The sequence below is a fragment of the Zalophus californianus genome, chromosome 1 (assembly GCF_009762305.2).
Source record: "Zalophus californianus isolate mZalCal1 chromosome 1, mZalCal1.pri.v2, whole genome shotgun sequence".
Taxonomy (NCBI): domain Eukaryota; kingdom Metazoa; phylum Chordata; class Mammalia; order Carnivora; family Otariidae; genus Zalophus; species Zalophus californianus.
Genome location: NC_045595.1, coordinates 12,138,540 through 12,152,638, shown reverse-complemented (window position 1 = coordinate 12,152,638; position 14,099 = coordinate 12,138,540). Strand labels below are relative to the sequence as shown.

Here is a 14,099-nt window from a genome sequence, read left to right as displayed (position 1 = left end):
GTTTCTCCCTGTCCTTCTTTCTCTCTGTCTCCTCCTATGTTTGTCTCTCTGTCATCTCCCCTGCCCCTGTGGGCCGGCATTACCAGGGCGAGATTGACCTGGATCATCTCTTGGAAATTCTTGGAGCCCAAGGCAGGCCCAGACCAGGCCCTGATGCCCTCCTGAGATGGCACACCCTCTCTTCCCCACTCAGCATCCGTCTGTGGCTCCCCAGCACCACTGGAATAGGAGGTGGCCTTAGCTCAGCTTGTCATTCAGACTCCTGCCGGTTGCTCACTCCCCAACTCTCCGCAGCAGTGTTTCCCAGGCACGGCTGTGGTCTCCCCACCTCCAGGCCTTTCCAGGTAGGGTACCCCCAGCCTCCCTGTTACGCTTCCCCTCTGTCCTCCAGCAATCTGCCTTCAGAAACTCATTCTTTGGTGTGATGAACAAGGAGAGCCTTTCACGTGCTGAGCCCCAGCAGCACATGCTCAGAACATGGTACCTTTTACTATTACTGTTATTTGGCCATCAGTTGTGGACTATGAGCTGCTTTGGGACAGGCCTGTGCCTCAGTCTTATCTGTGGTCCCTCAGTACCTGGCCTCCAGAAGATCAGAGAACCCTTGTTAAAGTGAACCATTACCTGTATACATCCACACGCTCTCTCACACACATTTGCACACCACCCCTCACCGCCCCCCCCCCCACTTCTCCAACTGGGAAACTCTATTCATCCTTTAAAGTCCAGATCAGATGGCTCCCCCTCCAGAAAGCCCTCCTGGATTCCTAGACAGAGCCCTGGCCCCCCAGCCCCAGCACCAAAGTTTCTATGTGGGATGAAGTAGAAGGAGTGAAGCTTCTGTGTTTCCTGCCCAAGACCACAGAAGGAGTCTGGGCAGTGGCCAGCACCGCTGGGGAGCATGGGGGTCAAGCCCAGATATAAAGTCCCTGCTTCCCTCTGACCCCCTTAAGCCAGCTTCCTTTGCTTTGTCACGTTGAGAAGTCCTGTCCCTCCCCCATCAGCATGGGAGCCCGAACAGTAGCAACAGAACATTCTGGAAACTTTCTCATGCTCCAAGGATATTGGCTTCTCCCTATGTTCAGGAATCAAGGGGACTCAGCCCAGATCCCTCCCCAATTCTGTCTCCATCTTTCTCTCTCTTATCCCTCCCCTCTCCAGGTCCTGGCTGCGAAGACCCGGTTTCCACTTAGGACACAAGCGGACCATCATGCATCTCGAAGAATGTCGGTGATGATTGAAAGACTGGGGATAGATAATGAAGTGCTGTGCCTGGTGCCATGATGAGCACTCCACTCAAAGCATCTCACTTCAGCCTCCCTGAACCCTAAGAGGTAGAAGACTGTATTTGTTCCCATTTATAGAGAAGGAAGCAGAGGCCCAGAGTCACCCACCCAGGGTCACCCAGGTTGTGAATGGCAGAACTGGAACCTGACCCAGCTGCCTCTAGACAGAGCTGGAGAGAGGTCCTAAGACACCCTGCCATGTCTTTCTCCCATCCTCTGTCTCAGGCTGAGTCATCAGAGGTCATCTCCCTGTACCCCCTGCCCTCCCCCCCCCACCGCCTCCTGGGAGTCCCTGGGACCAGCCTTACCACAGGTGGTGTGGTTAATTCCAGACCTGACACCACCGGCTCAGGAAAGGGATCCCTCCCCCAGGAGCTGCCGGCTAGCTCGGTGGCCTTGTAAGGTAGACCCTTGTCACTGGAATGTCCTCTTGCTCAGGGAGCTCCCGGAGGTGGAATCTGATGCTGGGGAGGGGTGAAGGAGGCTAGGAATGGCGTTAGAGTCCAGCTGTGCCCCCTGCCCTGCAGCCTTGGGACTGGTGCCCTCTCTGTGTATCTGCCCCAGGGACACCTGAGGAGTGCTGACTAGGGCTGGAAGGGTCATCCAGGGCTCCTGGGGACCTTGTCCCAGCTGTCCAGGCTCTGGGGCATGACGGGGGCAGAAGTTGCCATTTATAGCTCAGAAGGAGTGAACTCCCCTCCCGACAGTGGGTTCAGAGGATGGTGGTGAGCCTAGAGTGACCACTGCCATCCTGGCCACCTCATGGCCATGAAACTTGGGGTCATTATTGAGCATCTACTACATGCCAGGCACCATATGGGCTTTGAAGACATGGTGGTGGACCTGACTCAGCCCAGGGAGAGAGATGACCAATAATTGCAAACAGGGAATTCATTTTAATAGGGCAAACTGCTGTCTTAGGTTGGGCTCCTCCAGAAGGAGATGCTGAGGCAAGAATTTGAGGGCAAGTAATTTATTTGGGAGGCACCCCAAGGAGACATAAGTAGAGGGTGGGAAAGTTAGACAGGGAAGGGAAGGAGACCAGTAAAGGAAGGCTGCCATACTGAAGCCAGTTACCTCTGGGGACAACTGGGGCGCAGTCCCACTGGGGACCTCTGGGGACGCAGCAGAGAACACACTCCTCAGAGTTGTAAGGGCCAAGGAGCTGGGAAGCTGGGGTATTTTTCCACAAATCCCTATCCTCCTTGGTTGAAGGCTGCTTGTGTGTGGGGGTGGGTGCCCCTGTGTGGGGCACCCTTCCCACCCCACCCCCATGAGGTTCAGGAAGAAGGAAGCCCTTCATGCCAGGGGGAACAGTGGGAGCTGAGGGCCCCTGGGTAGGCAGTGAGCATTTCAGATAAAATGTTAATGGAATATACAGAGTCCTCGAGGTGTCGGTGCTCTGTGGTGTTGGAATCTTGTTGCTTGTTGGCCTGTGCGTGCGTTCGCGGACATGGCCTCAAACGACTATACCCAACAAGCCACCCAAAGCTATGGGGCCTACCCCACCCAGCCTGGGCAGGGCTATTCCCAGCAGAGCAATCAGCCCTATGGACAGCAGAGTTACAGTGGTTACGACCAGTCAGCAGACACTTCAGGCTATGGCCAGAGCAGTTATGGTTCTTCTTATGGACAGACCCAGAACACAGGCTTTGGCAGTCAGCTCCCCAGGGATATGGCTCAACCGGTGGCTATGGCGGTAACCAGAGTTCTAGTCATCTTATGGGCAACAGTCCTCTTAACCTGGCTATGGCCAGCAGCCAGCCCATGGCAGCACCTCGGGAAGTTAGGGTAGTGGTTCTCAGAGTAGCAGCTACGGGCAGCCCCAGAGTGGGGCTATGGCCAGCAGTCTGGCTAGAGTGGACAGCAGCAAAGCTCCTATAATCCCCCTCAAGGCTATGGACAGCAGAACCAGTACAACAGTAGCAGTGGAGGTAACTATGGCCAAGATCAGTTCTCCATGAGTGGTGGTGGCAGTGGTTATGGCAATCAGGACCAGAGTGGTGGTGGCAGTGGTTATGGCAATCAGGACCAGAGTGGTGGTGCCGGTGGCTACGGGGGAGGTCAGCAGGACTGTGGGGGCCGCAGCCGGGGCGGTGGCGGTGGTTACAAGCGCAGCAGCGGTGGCTATGAACCCAGAGGTCGTGGAGGTGGCCGTGGAGGCAGAGGTGGCATGGGCAGAAGTGACCGTGGTGGCTTCAATAAATTTGGTGGCCCTCGGGACCAGGGATCACGTCATGACTCTGAACAGGATAATTCAGACAACAACACCATCTTTCTGCAAGGCTTGGACGAAAATGTTACAATTGAGTCTGTGGCTGATTACTTCAAGGAGATTGGTATTATTAAGACAAATAAGAAAACAGGACAGCCCATGATTAATCTGTACACAGACAGGGAAACAGGCAAGCTGAAGGGAGAGGCAACAGTGTCATTTGATGACCCACCTCTGCTAAAGCAGCTATTGATTGGTTTGATGGTAAAGAATTCTCTGGGAATCCCATCAAGGTCTCATTTGCTACTCGGTGAGCAGACTTCAATCGGGGCAGTGGCAATGGTTGTGGAGGCCGAGGGCGAGGAGGACCCATGGGCCGTGGAGGCTATGGAGGTGGTGGCAGTGGTGGTGGTGGCCGGGGAGGATTCCGTAGTGGAGGAGGTGGTGGCGGCGGCCAGCAGCGAGCTGGTGACTGGAGGTGTCCTAATCCTATATGTAAGAACATGAACTTCTCTTGGAGGAATGAATGTAACCAATGTAAGGCCCCCAAACCAGATGGCCCAGGAGGGGGACCAGGAGGCTCTCATGGGGGGGTAACTATGGAGATGATCGTCGTGGTGGCAGAGGAGGCTATGATCGGGGCGGCTACCGAGGCCGAGGCGGGGACCGTGGGGGCTTCCGAGGGGGCCGGGGTGGTGGGGACAGAGGTGGCTTTGGCCCTGGCAAGATGGACTCCAGGGGTGAGCACAGACAGGATCGCAGGGAGAGGCCGTATTAGCTTGACTCCTGAGGTTCTGCAAGAGCTTTTCTTCTTGTACCCGGTGTTACCCTCATTATTTTGTAAACTTTCAACTCCTGATCACCCATGGGTTTTTTGTGTCGGACTATGTAATTGTAACCATACCTCCGGTTCCCATTAAAAACCATCGTTTTAGTTAAAAAAAATGTTAATGGAATATACAATATGGGGACCTGGTTGGACTTAGGTGGAAGTCAGGAAAGCCTTCCCTGAAGAGGTGGCAATTGAAGTGAGGTCAGAAGGAGGACTGAAAGGTGGGCTGGTAGATACAGGTATTGCATATATGGAGACCACAGGTGAGAGGGTCTGAGAAGGGGTGAGTATGCCTTGACTGTGCAGAGAGAGACAGGTGGGAAGAACGTGGTCAGTGGGAGATGAGCCCACAAGAGTCAGGTGACAGAGGAGAGTGTGGGGACCCCTGATGTGTCTTCTGGAGTTTGAGGCATGCAGAGAGAGCGAGGGGGCCAGAATGAACTTAATATTGGTGGAAAAGAGCAAAGATCTCATCTTGTACCCTATGGAGTCTTGCTTGTTGGATAATAATATGACAACAATGATAATCAAAGTGGCACTGGCTAAGGATGACCCAGAGTACGTGCTGGGTGGGTCACATGCAGTGTGTGTGTGTGTGTGTGTGTGTGTGTGTGTGTGTGTGTGTGTGTAGTATCCGTGTGAGGAGAGATTCATTGACCCTTCACCCAGATCCTTGTGTAGTAGGAACTTGGAGGCCCCCCCACAAGGAAGCTGCTCACCATCGTCACACAGGCGGCACGTGGCAAAGCCAGGATTTGAACCTAAGTCTGTTTGATTCCCTGGGACCTAAAACCACCACCGCTCCAGCCCTGCTGCCCTGTTTATTAAATCAGTGTGGGAAGAAGGGAGCAAAGAGCCCTGTGTCCTCCCAGAAATCTCTGAGACATACTCTAAGGGAACTGTGTGGGTTACAGGGCTTGCCCACAAATGCCGAAAAACAGGCATGACCACAAGCTCTGCAGCATTGTCATGATAATTAATAATAATTATAGTTAACACCGACATGGCTATCAATCTGCTCACACTCTTCTAAGTGCCTTGCATATATATATAAGCTCATATATTAATTTTCACATAACCCTATGAGATAGGGGCTATTATCATTTCCATTATATAGCAGGAGAAACTGGAGCACAGAGAGGTCAAATACTTGCTCAAGGCCACCCAGCTAAAAAGTAACAGAATCCAGGCTGTCTGGCTCTAGAGTCTATCCATTGAACTGTATCACTGAACTGTGCCACACGTATCCTGAGCAGCCTTCTGTGCTTGACCTACAGCCCAAATTATCCTTACATACGATGGCCACCACCCATTGAGTGTCAATGCTACTGCTGTTGAGAAACCAACTCTCTGAGACTTTGGCATTTCTGTATAACTCACAGGCAGTGGCGTAAGCAGTGTTTTTTTCTGGCTATCTTTTCAAGGATGTTTGTATAGCGAACAGCCATGGAAGACAGAGTTTCTTCCTGCAGAGCAGAGGGCAAGCTTGTTTGCTGTCCATATAATAAAGATAATGCCTCCCTCTGAGATAAAGTTAGAGCAGGTTTGTTTGTAATCTACTAGAGAAGACTGGGATTTCTCAGCTTGGAATTCCTCAGCTGTAGCACAAACAGTTTTCACCCATTGCCTATCTGTGTTCACCTGCATGGTCTCTGTGGGACTTAGGAGGAACTGGCACAAACAGGAAGTTTATGCTGCCTGCACCACAAGTAATAAAGTCTTTTGTCTCTGACCCTGGAGTCTCGTGTCTTCTGCCAGCATCCATAACAGTGGCAGGTTAAATTGTCAGCTTGCAAGTACAGTGAAATCCCAGACCCTTCATAGTTCTTGATGCCTATTCACTCTCTTTGATGCCGCCTATCACCAAGGTGTCTCTCCATGGGATCCTGGAATAACCTGTTGAAGTCTCACCTCTGCTGCTGCCTTTCTGAGCTGGTGCAGAGTAGGGTAGTGATGAGTTAAAGCATGCCATCCTTTTAAGGCTTATTTCTTATCCTTGGCACTATTGACATTTGGGACCAGATCATTCTTCATAGTATAAGGCTGTCCTGTGCAGTGGATGTGGTGCAGCATCCCTGGCCTCTGCCCATTAGGTGCCATTAACATCCCACCCCCAGTCATGACAACCCATAAATGTTCCCATACATTGCCAAATGTCCCCTGTGGAGCAGTCTAAATTGTCCTCCTTGTTGAGAACCACTCCTTCTAGGAAGAACCAACATCTTGGGCATCCAGCAAAGCTGCCTTCTTTGACTTAGGAAGTCTGTTTTTTTAAGGAATCCCTCTATACTCCCCCATTATATGGAAATGATTCCTGAAATACCCTCAGTTTGAACATTGGCATATCAGAATTCCTGGGACTTTGAATGAATGGATTAATGATAAAAAGTAACAACAGCATTGTGTACCCATGTACATAGCAACATCATTCACAATAGCCAACAGCTGGAAGCAACCCTTGAGTGTCCATTGACAGATGAATGGATAAACAAACATGGCATATCTATACAATGGATTATTCAATCTTCAAAAGGAAGGACATTCACACGCTACAACGTGGATGAACCTTGAAAACATCATGCTGAGTGAAAGAAGCCAGTCACAAAAGCATAAATACTGTTTGACCCCACTTATAAGAGGTCTCCCTAGAAGAGTCAGATTTATAGAGACAGGAAGTAGGATGGTGGGTGCCAGAGCCTGGAGGACAGGGTGGGGAGTCAGCGTTTAGTGGGGACAGGGTTTCAGTTTTGCAAAATGAACAAGTTGTGGCGATGGTTGCACAACCATGTGAATGTGCTTAATGTCACTGAACTGAACACTTAAAAATGGTAAAGATGGTAAATTTCATGTTTTGTATATCTTACTACAATTTTTAAAAGTAATGACAACAACAATTAATAACATCTGTTGAGCACTTACTATGTGCTGGGCACTGAGTGTTTTAAATACACTATCTCAGGGTTTATAAACTTCAGTCATTCCTATATCAACTCTACCTTTTTGTGCATGTCTTACTTTGGGTTTCCCAAAAAGTAGACCCCAAAACAAGGATTTGTGGGAGATGGTCCTAGGAGCCCAGTGAGAGAATGGAGAAAGGAGACAGGGAGGGGAGTTTCATTCATGAGTAGGCTACTGCTACAGGCAACTGGGTGTTGGTTCCTCTTGGGATATTCTCAGCAACTTCTGACTTCCACTCCAGACAGTTTAGAGTTATCTAACGGAAGGTCAGGAAGCTAGGGGCAGTTGCCTATCAACAGTTGACCATCACTGGTTGATGGTTCCCCTCTAGGCATTAATGCCCTGGTACTTCTGGTCTGCCCCATGTAGGGCCATGAACACTCCATGTTGGAAATCCTAAGCATGTAATGGGAACTGTCTGCAGGTGAACTATGCATGGGTTGAATACAGGGAAGGAGCCATCACCAGTCTGCTAAGGGCATGTCTGTGTACCAAAGGTACTACAATTTGCTTGATTTTTTTTTTTCTTTAAGTCTGTCATTTAAGACCTCTTGAGTGACCCCACCTTACCCTTCCCACTCCCAAATTCCTGCTCTTATGCTTCATTTAAAAAAAAATTTTTAAGTTTATTTTTTTAGTAATCTCTGCACCCAACATGGGGCTCGAACTCACAACCCGAGATCAAGAGTTGCATGCTCCACTGACTGAGCCAGCCAGGCCATCATGCTCCTATGCTTTAAATTAGTCAATACAGAGTGAACCCCTGAAACCCTAGACACCTCATCCACTGCAGAGCCTGAGGTCTGTGCTCTGTCTCCCCACAGCCTTGCTGCGTGGCCCTCAGGATAAGCACCAGGAGAGCTGGTCCCACCACAATATTGACTTGCTCTGGAAATGTCTGTGGGGACTCCCACAAATACCCAAGGGCCTCAGGCCTTCATAACCTGAGAAGCACTATCAGTAGTCTGAGACCAGCACCCCATTCCACCCAAGACCTTTGTTTCAAATGACCTCAAGTAGCGACCATTAACATGATAGAGAGACCTGAGGAAATCAAGGAATGCAAAAATTCTCTCTGGGAAAGAGCTTTGGGTGTGGCTTCCTGATTCAAAGCAAATAGCCTCCTAAATGTTCTAGAGAATTCCTTTGAAATCAAGAGCCCAGACCATGCCTGCTTGAGCCTTAAAACAATACCCATTTGCACTAGTTTGCACCAGAAGAATCCATCTATGATGGCTGCAGAGTGCCTAAGGAGGGCATTTCCTTCTATGTTCACTCTACATGTGACCACAGAGGGGGCATGGCAAGGAAGAACACCCCAGGGGGCAAAACCAGAGACCACAGTGAACAACAGACAATGGAGTCTCCCCCAGCCAGGCAAAAAACATATTCCACTTCACAAGTAGGGCATTCTTAAATAAATCCTGCCCCATGAGATTTGATCATTATTGTGCAGTAGCAGCTGGTCTCCCATTGTACGTTGAGTGAGGGGAGGGCCAGATAAATGGACTTTTAGTTTACAAATTATTGGGTCGGGGGAAACATTCCACCATGTTGAAGAAGGCTGGGTATCAGCCAGAGATTTTGAACTGAGTTGACTGCATTAACGAGATGTCTTCAGGGTGGGGTGTTAGGTGGATTCTCTGAGTGGGGCAGAAGCATGCTTTCGTGTAACTGGTGGCTAGAGGGATGGGAGGGGGACTGCTAGCTCTCTGCAAAACTCTACCCTCTCCCTCTTCTGTAGTAACAGAATCAGAACCTGGCAACACGACTGGCCAGCTACGCATTTCCTGCCTCTCTTGCAGCTAGGTGTAGCCTGGCATGGGATAGGAGAAGTATGTGATGCTTTGAGAGCAGGTAATTGCCTCCCCTCCCCTGTGCTCTCTGATTAGATGTTTTGGTAATAATATTGTGATAACAATATCTGGGAAATGGGGCAGAAATAAGACATGGTGAATGATTTAAAGCAGAGTCACCCACTGACCTAGAACACTGACTGTCACATGAGAGAAAAAAAAACTTTTACCTTACTCAAGCCATATTTCTTTTAAGTCTTTTTTTTTTCTTAACCAAATGTTATGGGTTGAATTACATCCCTTCCCCAAATTCATGTCTTAAGTCCTAATCCCCAGTATTTCTGAATTTGAGCTTATTTAGAAATAGGATTGTTGCAGATGTAACAGTTATGATGATATCATACTAGAGTTGGGTGGGCTCCTAATCCAAGAAAACTGGTGTCTTTCTAAAAAAGGAACATTTGGGGATAGACATGCACGCAAGGAGGATGCCACGGAGAGATGAAGCATGATCTGCAAGTAAAGGGATGACCAGCAAAGCACAAGCTCCCACCAGCTAGGAGAGAGGCTTGGGATGGATTCTCCCTCACAGCCTAAGAAGGAACACACCTGCCAACACCTTGATTTTCTACTTCTGGCCTCCAGAACCATGAGACAACAAATTTCTATGTAAGTCACCTCCTTTGCGGTTTTGTTTTGTGTTTATAGAATCCTCAAGAAACTAATACAGAAACGTATCAGAAGTGAGATGCTGACATCACAAAAATGAAAATTTAGTTGCCATGAGCTGAGTGGTCTGGTGGTAAGGACACAAATGTCGCAGGCTGAAAAGCTGCAGACCCTTGTTATGCCAAAGAACATCATCTGGTAATACCATCACTGGTGATAACCTGGAAGGTGGATCATATGTTCACTGAGGCTGTGTTTCAAGAAGTGATTGGAAAGAGCTATGATGTCACTGTGAGTTGGCTGCTTCTCTCTGCTTGGCAGCAAGGAATCACAAGAAAGAGATGGTCCTAGACAAGAATTGGCCAGTTTTCAAAGTCAGAAACATCATGAGGTTAGAAGAGCCAACAGCTTCCTGTTCTTCAAAACAGTATAAATAAGGATCTTGCCTCCTACCCAAGGCTATTGTTTCAGATGACCATTAACTGAGAGTGACCAAACGTAAGTAGTTCAAGGAAACAAATATTGCAAAATCAATAAACATAAAAATTCTGGCTAGAAAAGCACATCGGATCTGGTTCCATTGCAATGGAACCTAAGGTTTTTGGAGGAATTATGTTGTTACAGAAAGAGAGTTCAGTTTGCAAAATCTTAGGACTTTTGAGCCTCTGCATTTGCATCTTTTTATTATACAGTTAAACCTGAACTATAAGCAAAGTGGGGTTTGTGTCCTGGTTTCTCTAGGTTGCTGAGCACTTCCTTTTAACTGCAATGTGTTTTTCAGGCTGCAGTGTGAGCGCCACAAGGTCAGGGATTTTGTTTGTTCCCTGCTGGAACTTCAGCCCTTCAAAGACTATCTACAATATAAAAGATGTTCAAGAAATAGTTGTTCGAAGAATAAAGTAATACACAGAGAACCAAGAGTGATATGAAGGAAACATGGAACATTGAGACTGTGCAAGGACATTTGGTACAGATGGGCACTGGATTTGGACACTCAAACATCCCAGTGCTATGGCCACTGAATAAAAACTGGCTTCCTCTTGACGAGGGTCCCCAAGGCTCCCTTCATGTCACTGTTGCGTAGGCTGTAGATGAAAGGGTTCAGCATGGGAGTGACCACGGTGTACATCACCGCAGCGGCTGTGTCCTTCTGGGCTGTGTGGGAGGACGTGGGGCTAAAATAAACCCCAATGAGTGTCCCATAGAACAGGGACACCACAGACAGATGAGAGCCACAGGTGGAGAAAGCCTTCTGCTTGCCTCTGGTGGAGGGGATCCTCAGCACCGTGGCAAAGATGCGTGTGTAGGAGACCAAGATGCCCACAAAGGTGATGACAGTGGGCAGGGCGCCCACGGTGTACACCATTGCATTATTGAGAAAGGTGTCAGAGCAGGCCAGCTTAAGCAGAGGGCTGAGGTCACAAAAGAAATGGGGCACGCGGTTGTGGGTGCAGAAGGAGAGGCGAGTCAATAAGACTGTGTGGGTGAGGGCATTCCCGAAGGCTGCAGACCAGGATGCAGCCACCAGGAGGCCACAGAGCTGTGGTGTTACAGACCTGGCATAGTGCAGAGGGTGACAGATGGCCACATAGCGGTCATAGGCCATGGCAGTCAGCAGGAAGCTATCGACGCCAGCAAACCAGATGAAGAAGAACAGCTGGGTCAGGCAGCCCGCGTAAGGGATCCCTTTGTACCCTGACACGTGGTTGGCCAGCGTCTTGGGAATGGTGGTAGAGGTGAAGCAAATGTCCACAAAGGCCAGGTTAGCCAGGAAGAAGTACATGGGAGTGTGGAGTCGGGGGTCAGTGGTGATTGCCAGGATGATGAGCAGGTTCCCCAGTCCCGTGACCAGGTACATAATCAGGAAGAGGATGAAGAGCAGCTGCCGTTGCTTGGGGTTCTCTGAGAGGCCCAGGAGCAGGAACTCAGAGACCGAGGTGACATTTGCCTCTTCCATGGCCATCCTGGATCAATCAGAAAGGACATCCAAGAGTTGTCCAGGGTCCTGATACGGCCAGCCCTCCTACTGCACCCTGATCTCATCTCCCCTCGTTGGTTCAGTCATTCATCAATTCTTCCCACCCTCTCCTGCAACAGGACCCCCACCCACCCACCTGTTTGCTGCATCCTTTCCATCAGTGATACATCATTCACTCCCCACAACCCACCTGCCGGATGGTGGGGAAGCCGCCAAGCACGTGGACCATTTCTCACCTCACCCCCTACACCTCCATGCCCCAGGGTGTCATCTGGGTTCAGTGGTCAGCTCAGCCTGCACTCGGGGTAACGTGGAAATATGGGCATTAACACCCCCAGGAGTGACTTTCAGCCGGCAGAGGACCTGTCCTTGTTGGGTGACTCCCCTGGCGTCATCACTCCTGAGTGAGGCAGTTCTGAGGTGTGTGCTCTTGGGGATCCCTAGAAGGATCGCCCGTCAGCTGCCCCAAGTGGGAATCTGCTCATCCATGCCTCCCTTCCCCAAATGCTCACTGGATCTCCTGGGATTGCCCCTTAAACATAGGATTTGCACTCAAGTCCTTGACTCAGAACCTGCCTTCGGGAGAGTCCAAAGTAAGACTCGAGGATTTGAGAGTTTCTTCCATCTTTGAGAGAATCATGTTTAGTCCATTTGGGGCTCAAAAAAGAAAATTTATTAGTTAATGACGAAAGATGAAAAGAACGTCGTTCTTAAGTGTCACACTGAAGAACACTGGAATAATAAAAAGTTCCAGGAAAAAATTGTTTTATGTCAAAGTAGTTGGTAAAGCAGACAGAAAGCATTTAGAGAGCAATATGCCTTTTAAAATACTCTGGTGTATGGTTAAAAGTCACTGAGACTTTTCAGATACAGAATAATTAATAAAACGTCCAAAACCGTAATATCGATGGGGCATGAGCACTGCCATTCAGACTCGTGGATTTGTCTGTGGCAAAACCCATTTCCTGGAAAGAGAAAACAGCATTGTGAAAAATTACTCAAGTAAGGAAAACCTCAACCATGATCGGCGTCACTAAAGTTGTTTCCGTAATTTATTTTTAAAGCGAAATTCACAGATGTAAGTCCAGAGTTTTGGGCAAAACTCGCAGAACTTCCCAGATGTTTTAATTTGGTATCACTCAAGTCTCTTGGCTCAGCTTTTGCTGGATGATTCAAAAAAGATACGACAAAGACGGAGCACTTGAAATATGCCTCTTAAAACCTTACATATGCCACCACGCGTCCAATAAGCACAGAGGTAATAAATCAATGTGTCTGAAGAGCTGGGGATCGAAATAGAGAAAATCGGAAGTGTATTTGGACACAAATCGATAAACTGAGGAGCTGAGGCTGCAAAGAACAGCCTGGAAATCCTGTCAGGTCTTGTAAATTTTTCTCAGTAATAATTGTGGGAAAGAAGTCAGCATTTAGAAAATAAGCGTGTATTTTTTGGTTTGTTTTTAGATTGTAAGAGTTGGCTTTCATAAGTGCAATTCTAGGGGCACCTGGGTGGTTCAGTCCGTAGGCATATGACTTGGGTTCAGGTCGTGATCTCAGGGTCCTGGGATCCGACCCCATGTGGGGGCTCCCGGCTCTGCTGGAAGTCTGCTTCTCCCTCTCCCTCTGCCCCTCCCCCCCAAGCTTGTGCTCTCCCTCTCTCAAATAAATTAAGTTAAATTACATTAATTAAATTAAAAATAAATGCAATTCTAACAGGGACGTCAACACTTTATCTGTTTTACAAGAAAAGAATAGTTGGGTTATTAAACCTGATGACAATTTGATATGTAAAAAGAACTGAACACATGAAAATAAGTGAAAAGAAACCGACTGCGACAGAAGTGTGAGCTATTGCAGGAATGGAGAAACGTGGGATGCTACCTGAAATCCAACAAAATAAGTACCGATCCCCAGGTGAGGGGGCTGGGAGACTATCTGGGGGTCCACGACTAAATTTCATGAAAATGAAATTGTTGTTTGATGACAGGAGGAAAAAGAAATCCATTTCTTGAATCCTATGAGTTGATCAAAGTATATCCGGGAAGCTCTGTGGGACAAATATCAATAAAATCAAGCTCTTCAAATAAATAGGGCAATTAAACCAATGCTAGAGCTTCGTCGAGTGGAAAGGTATCCAATATATAAAAATCTCAGACAGGACAAGAGCTAGGACGTTGCTTTCAATTTAAATTGTTTCTTCAAAAAAAAAAAAAGAGTTTGTTCAGGAGAAGGTGAGCGAGGACTCGAGCACCTTGAACAATAGTACTGATGTTAAGAGGAAATCTTGCCTCTTTGAAGCTGCAAGCGACCTAACGGACATCACCTTGAACTGTCCCTCACTCCAGCCTTCCCTCCTCATCTCTGA

At 48.4% G+C, this 14,099-nt stretch overlaps 1 protein-coding gene and 1 pseudogene across 1 annotated transcript; one reads left to right on the top strand and one right to left on the bottom strand.

Annotated features, from left to right (window-relative positions):
* Positions 1-2,739: 2,739 nt before the first annotated feature.
* LOC113916639 lies at positions 2,740-4,377 on the top strand (annotated as a pseudogene).
* A 6,388-nt stretch (positions 4,378-10,765) lies between these two features.
* LOC113916083 (olfactory receptor 1361-like) lies at positions 10,766-11,719 on the bottom strand. Its single transcript, XM_035726765.1, has one exon. The coding sequence runs from the start codon at positions 11,717-11,719 to the stop codon at positions 10,766-10,768; it is 954 nt and encodes a 317-aa protein (XP_035582658.1).
* Positions 11,720-14,099: the final 2,380 nt, after the last annotated feature.

Coding starts and splice junctions, on each gene's coding strand:
- LOC113916083 (XM_035726765.1), bottom strand. CDS start 11,719: ATGGCCATGGAAGAGGCAAATGTCACCTCGGTCTCTGAGTTCCTGCTC.